The 13,126-nt window shown below is 39.0% G+C and overlaps 1 protein-coding gene across 2 annotated transcripts in view; it reads right to left on the bottom strand.

Moving 5' to 3' along the window:
* Positions 1–13,126, bottom strand: part of LOC114660397 (sortilin-like) — a 228,401-nt gene that overhangs the window by 71,518 nt on the left and 143,757 nt on the right. For both annotated transcript variants that reach the window (XM_051919760.1, XM_028813079.2), the window contains exon 3: positions 11,989–12,062. In XM_051919760.1, the coding sequence (XP_051775720.1) occupies positions 11,989–12,062 (74 nt within the window). The remainder of the gene's footprint in view (positions 1–11,988; positions 12,063–13,126) is intronic.

Here is a 13,126-nt window from a genome sequence, read left to right as displayed (position 1 = left end):
CTACCCACTGTGCCACCTTGCCGCCCATAATTAAATTCAATAAAATGTAATGAATAAAACAAATAAATACATACATACATACATACTGTACATACATACATACATACACTTATGAACATTTTATATAAAGCTGTTTATTTGGTGAAATGTACCATTTCATTAACTTTGGGTTTCAATTCAAATTAATTTTTTAAAACAATCCAACTAATCAATTAATCAACAAAATAACTGCCAGTTGTAGCCCTAAATATTTTAATAGGAAAAATAAGTAATATCTCTTATAATACAAACTTGAACAACAGAGTTAGTAGAACCTCATCCTATTTAACACACCAAACAAGATTAGCAAAATAAATGTATTTGAACTTTTCAGAATAATTACTCAAATCAAATTGTTCACCTGTAACTTTGCTCTCATTCTTACATGCTTTATCAAAGAAGTCCCTAACTTATTCATCAGCATACTAGACATACTACAGTTAACTGCTGAATAAAGTCTTTAAAAACTTAAGTTGTCAAAACTTTATTTAAAACTTTTGTTAATTAATTGTTTAAAATTGTGATTGTTATGTTTTGCCACATTCTCTTAGATTTAAGCAGTGCATTTCATATTATACAGTACAATATTTTTAAACATAAGGTAAATTATCAGAGATAATCTGCTGAAGACAAAATGAGTGCCTTACTAGGATTACTGAATGCAATAATTTACTTGAATTAAATAAGGTAAAAATAGAAACAATAAACAGAAAGTTATTTGTTGTAGTGAAAAGTGAAGCTAGGTGTTTTTATTGACTCATAGTTAAACTCTAGGTCCTGTACTTAATATATTGCAAAGACTGCTTTCTCATTAAACAATGTGAGTTTGATTTTTTATTAGCATTAAAAGATGCAGAAAAATTAATACATTACTTTCTTTTTAGTGTACTGCTCTGTCAGAAATAGAGGGAAAAGATAAAAATCTGTTGAAGGTTGCTCAAAATGCAGCAGTTCCTATATTGCGGAATACCTGTCACCATAGAATCCTAATCACAACCTAAATCTTCAAAACCTTCCTTGCTTAGTGTTCTGAGAGTGACATGTAAAAGAACTGGTGAGGTGGCTTTTTGCATTTATGCGCCAAAAATCTGGAATATTTTACCAACAGAGATACATCTGGCTAGAACTATTGATTTTTTTTTTAATAAAACTACTGAAAACACTTTTTTTAATTTCTTCTCAGGAATTTTTTATAGCACATTCACTCTATATATTAGACTAAAATTAATCCTGTATCATAATATATCGTAGGCTTTGCTTTTACTTATAGTGGCAGCAAGGCTGTTTTAATAGAATAAAACATTGTTTTAAGTTTTCATATTACATTTTTCCAGCTACTAATGATTACTTATACTGTACTGTATTTTTCTTTCAGGTATCCTGTTGTGCTTCTTTGCACCATTGCCACCTGGATAAAGTATTCCTCTGATACATTCATTGTTGAAAAGGGTGAAAGATGCTTAAAATTAAAATGATACCTACTATGGCAAACCTTTGAAGGATACTGCATCATATCTTTATTGTAGGTATTAATGAAACTTTGTCACATTTAATTACAGTAGGATGCATTGCTCGAACTGGGTGGTCTTTTGGCCATGGAACCCCTACAGGTTTATTTTCTTCAACATCTCTGCCAGCTGTAATTTTTGTTGTCCCTTCTTTCCTGGCCATTTGACCACAGCATTTATTTTCAAAACAGCCAACCACCTTTGACACAATTACTATTTGAGGCTTTTTGTTTCTGTTGTAATTTGTCTTGTTATCATTTGTAAAGTACTTTCAGTTACACTTCTGCTTCAAAATTTGCTACAGCTAAATGTTTTGTTGTACAGGCAGTCCCAGAGTGCCTTTAAATATTTTTATTTCCTTTGTTTCATGATTTGTTTGGCTATTTATTCATCTGTTCACATTATTATTTAACATTACTCTTCTGTTCAGTACTTTGGCTTTCTTGTCTACATTCTGAGTTGAGGCAATGCTATAACAGCTCCCATTTTCAATACATTGTTTTGCTGTGACGTTATTATCAATTTATGATAGGTAGCATCAAAAAATATATAATCTTTACAGAAATTTTAAATTATTTTCACATTAAATATACAATAACTTCAAAGTAATTCAATGTTTCGTAATTGTGTACTTCCTGTCAAAATTACTTACTACAATGCAGTTATCAGAGAACAAGATTTGGAAAAGACTGCTAACTGAAAAAGTCACTTAACCAAAAAAACAGGTGCAAAGCTTTTAACCTCTTATGACACAATTGCAGGCTGAACTTTACAGTTAAGAGTCTTTCATCATCTCTTGGTTTACCACTTTGTTTAGTAAACCTTTTAGAATGGGAAAACTCTTTTTTTTGTAATCCTCTCGAAAAAAGATAAATGATAACTTTTAAACTACAATCTAAACTTTATTTTATTGTTTTGTATGTTTGTCTATAAGCTACACCTTTGTTTCAAATACATTTGCATTGGTTTTTTTTTGGCCTGACTGAACTGAATGGACAATAAAGCAATACCTGTCAATGTCTGATATACTGTATTGTTTTCTTTAAGCAAAAATAAAATTCAGTTTCTCTGCCACACAATAGGAAAGATCAAACATATTTAATACTTTCTTTTCTGTATAAAAGATTTAGATGGTCATTAGTTATGTGAGCTGAAACTATCACTTTAGAAAATAATGCACACAATTTGTGCCTGAAATTTAAATGCAGTGGGTCAATATTCAATATATAGCAGAAGCTAGAAATGCAAGGAGCAGTTAATTAAAAACTAAAGTAATTAATTAAACTTCCCCAACACCCGATTACCTAATTTCTCTTTAGGGGAAGGAGCAGAAGTTGGTGGGTGAGGTGGAGCGCTACCAACTATATATAGTTGGGCTCACATTTACCCACTCACTTGGTTCTGGAACCAACTGTGGAGTTGCCCAGGGGGAAACGTGTAGGGCGGGAGTGTGCTTCTTACTAACTCCCTGTCTGGTTGATGCCATGTTGGAGTTCCAGAGACCTAGAAGGCTGCCTCTGTTCGCCTGAAGGTCACACATGGGAGGACTCTGACTGCCATATGTGCTTATGCCTTCTTGGACAGCATGCAGTGGATCCTAGAAAGGGTCCCAGCTGTGGACATCATAGTTCTGCTGGGTCACTTCAATGGTCACGTGGACAACAATGGAGACACCTGGAGAGGCGTGATTGAGAGTAACAGCCACCCTGATCTGAGTGGTGTTTTGTTATTGAACTTTTGTGCACAGTTTGTTCATAACAAACACCATGTTCAAATATAAGGTGGCTCAAAAGTGTACTTAGTACTAGAGCACTTTAGGCCAATGATCTATAAGTATGAATGATTATATAATCATGTCAACGGATTTGCGGCTTTATGTTCTGGACACTGGAGTGAAGAGAGGGGCAGAGCTGTCAACTGATCATCACCTGGTGGTGAACTGAGTCATATGGTGGTGTGGACTGGGAACATCTGGGGTTGGCCCCTGTCCAGGAGACTTTCAACTCCATCTTTCAAAAGAGTTTTTCCTGTATCCCAGGAGAGTCTGAATGGGCCTTGTTCAAAGCTTTCATTGTGGAAAGCCATAAGTGTCTCTCAAGGTGACAAACCAAGGACCCAATGGTTGACACTGAAGGTGAGGGATACCACCAGGCTAAAGAAGGGTGCCTTTAATGTATGGTTAACAGGAAGACTCCCAAATAGCAGTGGGGTACCGACAGGCCAAAAGGGCAAAAACCCAGGTGTGGGAGGAGTTCGGAGAAACCATGGAAAGTGACTATCGACCAAGCTCAAAGAAGGGCTCCTGAACCTGACAGCCACACCCTTTGTGGAGGAGACAGAGTCAGAAGCTGATGAGGGATCAATACCCATTTCCTTGTAGAAGGTCACCGAGGTAGTTAAGCAACTCTACGGTGGCAAGATCCTAGGGGTAAATGAGCACAGAAAGGCTGAAGACTCTGGCCATTGTTGGCCTGATTCAATGATGTATGGTCATTGGGTGCCATGCCCCTGGAGTGGCAGACCGGGGTGATGGTCCCCTTATTTTAAAAGGGGGACTGGAAGGTGTGCTTCAGCTATCGGGGGAATCACACTCCACAGCCTGCCTGCGAAAGCTTATGCCATGGTACTGGAAAGGAGACTGCGCGCAATTATGGAACCTCTGATCCAGGAGAAGGAAAGTGGGTTCTGTCCAGGCCATGGAAGAGTGGACCAGCTCTTTATAGGGGACACATGAGTAGGTCCAATCAGTCGACATGTGTTTTGTGGACTTAGAAATGGTCTATGACTGTATTCCTCAAAGGATTCCTTGAAGGGTGCTGGGAGAGTATGTGTTCCAGGGCCTGTAATAAGGGATATTCGGTCACTGCACAATCACGTTGAGAGCTATGTCCGCATACTCCAAAAAACATGAACACCATTCCCAGTGGGTGTGGGACTCCGCCAGGGCTGTGCTTTATCTCCTACCCTGTTTGTGATATTCAAGGACAGGATATAAAGGCACAGTCGAGGATGTGAGGCTGTCCAGTGACGTTAGAATGGCATCATTGCCATTAATGCGGTCCTGTTGGCTTCATTGGGCTGTGAATTCCAAGTCGCATTGGGACAGTTTGCAAATGAGTAAGAAACAGCAGGGATAAGGATCGGCACCTCCAAATCTGAGGCCTTGGTCCTCAGTAAGAAAAAACTGGATTGTCTTCATCAAAAGGGAGGCGAGTTACTGCCTCAAGTGGAGTAGTTTAAGTACCTCGGGGCCTTTTCAAAAGTGTTTGGAAAATAAATGGTGAGATTGATAGACGGATGGGGGTGGTAAGGGCAATTATACAGGCACTGTACCAATCCAGAGTGGTGAGGAAGAAGCTGAGCCAGAAGGCCAAGTTCTCAATCCCTACATCCCTATCCTAACCTCATTACCCCATGAGGTTTGGGTAATGACCAAAAGAATGAGATTGCAGGTACAAATATGAAAAATTATGCACAGGGTGGCTAGACTCTTCCTTATTGCTAGACTCTTCCTTATTGACAGGGTGAGAAGCACAGACAATCCTCTGCATCGAGAAGAGCCAACTAAGGTGGTTTGGGCATCCAATACAGAAGTCTCCAAGATGTCTCCTTGTAGGGGTTTTACGGGTACAACCAGCTGGGAGGAGACCCCAGGGCCAACCCAGGTCTCGCTGGGAGACTTTTATCTCCCAAATGGCCTGGTAATACCCTAGGATATTAATTTATGAAATGGCTGAAGTGTGGCTGAGGAAAGGGACTTTGGGCCTCATTGCTAAGACTGTTGCACCTGTGACTAGGTCTGTGATCAGCTTTGGAAAATGAATGAATGAATGAATGCATGAACAAGACAGGCACTAAACAATCCTCCTTAGTCAGGAACAGCTATGCTGCATCATTAGAAGTTTAATTGGAAAATGTGCTGCATTTTTTACTTCCAAGCACTGTACAGGCAGCAGCCTTTTTACAGAAGCTTCATGTTTCTCACTTTCTTTTTTTCTGAACTTATTTACTAGTTACTAGTCTTATTTAAAATTAGAATCAATCTGGCTTGTCATTGATAGTAGCCACTAGAAATTGGATAAATGGATTTTAAATTTACAGATGAATTTTAATGGTGCCGGCTAGTCATGACTGCACATCAAACAGGCTGTGAACCTAAATGAAGTTGCAAAGAGGACAGTAAGACACAGAAAATGAAAGTGAGGTGTATTACACACACCCGTAATCAGCCACTTGCTCTGTGATTGTGAGCAACTAAGCAGCTCAGTTACACTTTACTGCAGGAGCAGTTTGTCCACAAACGGAGAGGATGGCTTGAATAAAAGCAAAGCAAAAAGGTTTTAGAACTGTTCTATCACCTATTGTAATGGGAAATGTTCGATCACTGTCAAAAAAGATGAACTGTCTGTGCTTATAGGTGGCCATAAAACATACAAGTATAGTGGCATATTGTGCTTTACGGAGAGCTAGCTTAAACCTGATATACCTGACACTGTTTTAATGCTGGACAGATTTAATCTTTATAGAGGAGAAGACATCCAGTGCAGTGTCGAAAAAAAGACAGGAGGGGGGCTGTACGGCTATGTGAATGAAGAATGGTGTAAAAGGGAGCATATCACAGTTAAAACTACAGTTTGTAATTCAGACATTGAAATTCTGGCTATTCATCCATATTATTTGCCCAGGGAGATAAATTACATCATCCTTATTAATGTTTATTACATTCCTCTCGCCCCAAATGGGGACCTAGCAATAAAAATGATTCATTCTGTCACCAATACTTTAAAGATGACTCACTCCGACCCTGCTGTTTTAATAGGTGGTGACTTAAACCATGTGACTGTGGAGCAAACAATGCCAAATTTCTATCAGTTTGTGACTAGTTCCACTCAAGGAAATAACAAGTTGGACCTGATGTACTCAAATGTTAAAGATGCCTTTAAAGTGTAATCTAATGGCTCTGTTAGGCAAATCTGACCACAACTTGATTAATCTTATTCCCAGCTACAAGTCTGTTATTAGATATCAACCTGATATCACCAGAACACTGAGGAAGTGGGGCATGGTGGCAGAAAAATAACTCAGAATGTCTGCTTCCACATGACAAACTGGGAAATGATGTGTAAGTTGCTTGGGGACAATATTGAGGGTCTCTGTCACTGCATCACAGAATATTAACTTCTGTGTCAGCACAGTGGTACTCACAAAGACAGTGGATTGCTTTCTAAACAACATGCCCTACATTACTAAGGAACTAAAAGGTCTCCTGAATGAGAAAAAGAAGGCATACAAATCCGGTGACAAAGAGGCTCTGAAGGATATACAGCGTGTGCTAAAGAAAAAGCTGGGTAAAGGAAAGGAAGCTTACAAAGCTAAAATAGAAAACAAATTCACTCACAATTACATAATTACTGAACTCAAGCAATCTAGGGCTTAGGTGCTAGAAGGGGATGTGGTGAAAGCTAATGCCATGAAACAAATTTTTAATTGATTTTCTCTATTATTGCCACCTTCTTCCAATGACTAGTCTCCCCACACAATCCCTACTACATCAGCAACTTCTACCATGTTAACTGGAATGGCCAGTGACACGTTTACCTCTAACGATCGGTGTCGACTGCCCATAACTGAAGACCAAGTAAGGAGACAACTAAGGATGATACAAACAGGAAAAGCTGCAGGGCCAGATGGAATCAGTCATTCTTAAGGCCTATGATGACCAAGTTTGTGGTGTTCCCTGTCACTTGTTCAGTCTGTCCCCAAGGCTTCAGAAAGTGACACTGTTGTAGGAAATATCCTGCATTGTTCCTGTACCAAAGAAGGCAGGCCCCTCTTCACCTAATGAGTGCAGACAAGTGGCACTTATCATGAAGACCTTTGAGAGAATGGTCCTGGATGTATGAGTGGTACACCACCTGTACCAAGTGCAGTTTGCCTATTGAACAAAGACTGGAGTGGAGGATGCAATTATCTGTTTTCTCCACAAAGCTTATTCTCACCTGGAGAAAACTGACAGCACTGTGAAGATTATGTTTTTTACAGTGTCGTGGAATAATGGACTACCTGTCAGGCCCACCGCAGTTTGTGAGATTCAAGGACTGCATTTCTGATATGGATGTGAGCAACACTGAAGGAACAGTCCTGTCTCCTTTTCACTTTTACTCTGTACACCTCAGACTATAAATATAACACCAGGTCATGGCACTTACAGAAATTCTCAGATGATTATGCACTTATGAGGTGCATTGATAAGGAGGATGAGACGGAGTATAGGAGTCAAGTGGAAAAGTTTGTTTTGTGGTGCAAAAAAAATTGTCTTTATCTTAACATTAACAATATCAAGGAACTGGTTATTGACCTTCACCACAGCAAAAAGCCACTATGTCCAGTCACTATGTAAGGAGTGGATATAGAGGTGGTCCATTCCTACAAGTACTTGGGGGTCCACATTAATTACAGGTTGTACTGGTCTCTGAAAACAGAGGAACTATATAAGAAGAGGCAGAGCAGACTCTTTATCTTTAGGAGACTGTGTTCCTTTAATCCCTGAAGTTTACAATTTTTTTCATTGTTCCTGACATCCTTAAATTTTCCTGACATAGGCTAAGAAGCTCGTAGCTCCTTATTACTGTGCTAGTAGCCCACTTTTGTTTTGCAAATTTGTGGTTTAGCAGAACACAGCCTGCTACACCCCCTATCCCCCATTCAGTCAGATGATGGCATCGCCCTGTTGAAATCCTCATAGCTGAAGTCTGTGTTGAAGTGTTGATCTGGAGATGTGTTTGAAAGGAATTATATACCTGAAGGTAATGAAATATCGTGATTTGAAATGCATATATTTCATGTGTGTTCCGAATCTACAATGATCTGTGTAAATATAGAATGACAGAGGAAATGCAAGGTAAGAAATGCTGAACATACAGCTAAAACAGAAAATGTTTTCATATGTAATAGTAATAAGGACATAATTTTGACATGAAGGGTAGGATGTGTGAAGCCCGAATATCCAAGAAACACTTTCACAAAAGGTATAACAAAACAAAAATGCTTTTATTCAAGAATAAAACCAAAGAAAAAGAAATTACTCAATTAACCTGTTGCTGATGTTAGTCTGTAACATCCTGTGTAAATTTATGGTACTTGTTACTTTTCCTCGCTTTATATCAACATGTCATTTGAATGATTTTTTTTTAATTCAGTTTAATTCTTGAAGTCTTGAATAAAACTGAATTTGAACAATCTTTTCTTATTCAGTTTTATTTTTGGATTCTTGAATAAAAAAATCATTCAAATGACATGTTGATGTGAATGTCCATGTACAAGGAAAAATAACATCCACCATAGACATTGCAGTGTCTGTTTGCTCAACAAGACACCAAGAATAAATGATTGAGCTGCGTTTATGTGTCTGCTTTTATCCCTTCACATTGATAACTTTTACAAGTACAGTGGAACCTCGGTTCACGACCATAATTTGTTCCAAAACTCTGGTCGTATACCGATTTGGTTGTGAACTGAAGCAATTCCCCCCGTAGGATTGTATGTAAATACAATTAATCCATTCCAGACCATACGAACTATATGTAAATATATATATTTTTTTAAGTTTTTAAGCACAAATATAGTTAATTAAACCATAGAATGCACAGCGTAATAGTAAACTAAATGTAAAAATATTGAATAACACTGAGAAAACCTTGAACAACAGAGAAAACTAACACTGCAATAGTTCGAGCTATAGCGCTACCAACCACTGGCTAAAAACAATTTTTTAATGAGTTTTAAGCACAGGGAAAAAAATCTGTAATTTAATAAACCACCAATAAAAGTAACATTGCAACAATGCACGCTATGAACCGATCGATGTAAACAGAAGTGAAAACAAAATCAAGCCCAGTGCATTCTTTAACTGCCTTCCTACCTTATGTGTCCAGCTCTCTCGCGCTGCCTGTGTGTCTGCGTCTCTCTCTCTTGCGCTGCCTGTGTGTCTGCGTCTCTCTCGTGCTGCCTGTGTGTCTGCGTCTCTCTCTCTCTCCCGCTGCCTGTGTGTCTGCGTCTCTCTCTCTTTCGCGCTGCCCGTGTGTCTGCGTCTCTCTCTCGGGCTGCCTGTGTGTCTGCGTCTCTCTTTCTCTCGCGCTGCCTGTGTGTGTGCGTCTCTCTCTCTCTCTCACGCTGCCTGTGTGTCTGCGTCTCTCTCTCTCACACTGCCTGTGTGTGTGCGTCTCTCTCTCGTGCTGCCTCTGTGTGTGTGTGTGTGGGTGTGTAGCGCTCTCTCGCTCTCTCTCTCTTGCTTGCTGCACAGGAAATGCACAGGGAGAGACTGAACATGTAGAAACCGAAAGGGAAACTGGCTTGTTCGTATACCGAGTGTGTGGTCGTGAACCGAGGCAAAAGTTTGGCAAATGTTTTGGTCATAAACCGATTTGTACGTGTACCGAGACGTTCTTGAACCGAGGTTCCACTGTACCATAAATTTACACCACCTGTTATAGACTCAAATCACATGTACTGTATGTTAATAACAGCAGCTCACTACTTAAAATGGTAAATGCGAGGAGGACCCAGGATTGAACCCGCAACCTCTGTGCCAGCCAAGCAGACTTGTCTACTTTGTATCGATTGATAGCTGGGCTTCAGTTTTTACACACTGCCAGTAACATGTAAATTGAACAATTTATTTTTCTTCTGTTATATTCTTGAGTAAAATTTTATTTCATATTTGGATTTCAGTCTTCACACATCATACACTTCACGTCAACATTTTGTCAATTATTACTATAACATAAAAAAAGTTTCTGTTTTAGTGGTATGTTCAACATTTCTTACCTCACATTTCCTGTCATCCTACATTTACACAGATCGTTATTGACAAAGAACACACATGAAATGTATATATTCAAAATGATATATTATTTACCCAATATAATTCCAGACACCTTACTCCCAGATAAACAGACTTCAGCTCTGAGAACTTTGCGTCTGACTCATTGGGGGATGAGTGAACAGGCCGCTGGCTACTTGTGCTGGCTGACACAGTTGCAAAACAAAGACACTAATGAGGAGGTGCGAAGGAAGTTAAGGTGGCCCAGCATTATGAATATTTTCGTAGGCTTCAGGGATTCTAGTGTTAATGTGGAAAGTGACATCCTTTACATCTTCTACAATTCTGTGATGGCCAGTGCGATTTTGTATGCTGCGGTGTGCTTGTAACATGACTGCAGGAGAGGCCCACCAAATTAACAAGCTAATTAAAAGGGCAGGGTCAGTTAAGGGGACACACTCAGGACAACCTTGGAGTTAACAACAAAGGATAGAATTAAAACAAAACGGAATGCTTTATGAACAATGCTGCTCATCCTGTCTCTGACTCACTAACACTGAGGACTTTCAGCAAATGAATGGCTCCTGTTAGAATCTTTCTTTGAAATCCAAGGAACTGGTTATAGACTTTTGAAACACACCGAGGAGCCTGTATGTCCTGTCACCATTCAGGGAGTGGATGTAGAGATGGTGTTCTTCCACATCAGTGATAGGCTGGACTGGTCTTGGAACACAAAAGAACTATAAAAGAAAGGCCAGAGGAGGCTCTTCCTCCTTAGGAGACTGTGCTCCTTTAATGGGGGAAGAGACATCCTTCACGTCTTCTATAACTCTGTGATGGCCAGTACGATTTTCTACATTGTGGTGTGTTAGGCTGGTAGCATCCCTTCAAGAGAGGCCCACCAAATCAATAAGCCAATTAAAAGGGCAAGCTCAGATATGGGACACACTCTAGACCCCCTGGAGTTAGTAGCAAAGAAAAGAATTAAAACAGAACTGAGTGCCATTGTGAACAATGCTGCCCATCCCTCTCTGACACACTAAAACTGAGTACTTTTAGCCAACAAATTATTCAGCAGAAGTATGTCAAGGACCACTACTGCACAATGCCTCTCTCTGACTATGACAGCCAAGTCAGAACTTTTCTTTCTTTTTAATGTTCTGCATTATAGTTATTTGGTGTGTGTTCAGACCAAAGTATGTGTGTATATTTAATTATTTATTTATTTTACTTATTTGCTTATCTACCTATTTATGTATTTATTCATTTAAAGAGCTTCTGTAAAAAGCCAAATTTCCCCTTGGGGGACAAATAAAGTCCCATCTAATAGCCTAAATCTTAAAATGTATCTACTACTAGTACCAATCACTACAGCCTCTTTATGTATCTGTTTTTAATTACTAAAACATATTAAAGTGTTCAGCTTAGAAAGCTCATCTGATTATACCCAAGACTGAAATCTTCTTAATATTTCAAACACACATTACATGATGCATTGCTTTTACACCTACCACAATGAAAATGAAAGACCTTAGATTTCTCTAGAGACAATGAAAGCCAATGTTTCAATAGCAAATAAACATAAAGGCATTTTCTCCATTGTATCATTTTTCAACGTACCTTCTGTAAAGTTTGGAAGACATCAAATACAGCCAAGATAATGAAGGACTGTAAGTCGTCAAGGCCAGAATAATCTTAAAATGAAAAAAAATTATGTGCAGTACCATTAGAAATTGCATAAAACTAATCAAAAAGAAATAAACTATAAGTTTATTACATTCTTATAATTTCGGTAGAAGGAACGTAAGTGTTTCAAACTCCAGGTTTGTTCTTATTTATTCATCATACAGCACTTAATAACATAAGAACACTGCCCTTTTCCTTTTGCTATACCTGTAATAAATTGATCTTTTTCGAGAGTGCTGTCAGCAAGTTGAGGAATTTATATATTCTTTTCATTCTGTACAGTACTTCAAAAGATCAATTAAGTTTTTTGGATACAATTCATTGGTTAATCTATTTCATATATTTGTATCATTATGAGCTATTCTCTGTTAAAAACAAACAATAAAAAATGATTTTATATGAACATTATCCAGTGATCAGTGTTATTTTGAGCACAGAATCTTACCAATTGCTTCCTTACTGAAACTCATATTAAACATACATATGCCATTCCTTTAGCCGTCTAATGTGATTTACACCCAAGAAAATCTCAACATGAAAATAAAATTAGGAAAAGTCATGGCTGAAGCAAAAAAACTCTCAATTATCAAAATCAATTAATTAAATAAAATAAGGAATTAACAAAAGAAAATTAGGTCATAGGCGGCACGGTGGCGCAGTGGGTAGCACTGCTGCCTCGCAGTTGGGAGATCTGGGGACCTGGGTTCGCTTCCCGGGTCCTCCCTGCGTGGAGTTTGCATGTTCTCCCCGTGTCTGCGTGGGTTTCCTCCGGGCGCTCCGGTTTCCTCCCACAGTCCAAAGACATGCAGGTTAGGTGGATTGGCGATTCTAAATTGGCCCTAGTGTGTGGGTGTGTTTGTGTGTGTCCTGCGGTGGGTTGGCACCCTGCCCAGGATTGGTTCCCTGCCTTGTGCCCTGTGTTGGCTGGGATTGGCTCCAGCAGACCCCCGTGACCCTGTGTTCGGATTCAGCGGGTTGGAAAATGGATGGATGGAAATTAGGTCATTAATAAAAGAAACTAGAATCCAAACTCTAAAAGCCTCATACTGATATATCCAAAGCCTATACTGCT

The sequence above is a fragment of the Erpetoichthys calabaricus genome, chromosome 1 (genome assembly GCF_900747795.2).
Source record: "Erpetoichthys calabaricus chromosome 1, fErpCal1.3, whole genome shotgun sequence".
Classification (NCBI taxonomy): domain Eukaryota; kingdom Metazoa; phylum Chordata; class Cladistia; order Polypteriformes; family Polypteridae; genus Erpetoichthys; species Erpetoichthys calabaricus.
The sequence above is the reverse complement of the archived record's forward strand: the minus strand, read 5'-3'. Positions and strand labels throughout refer to the sequence as shown.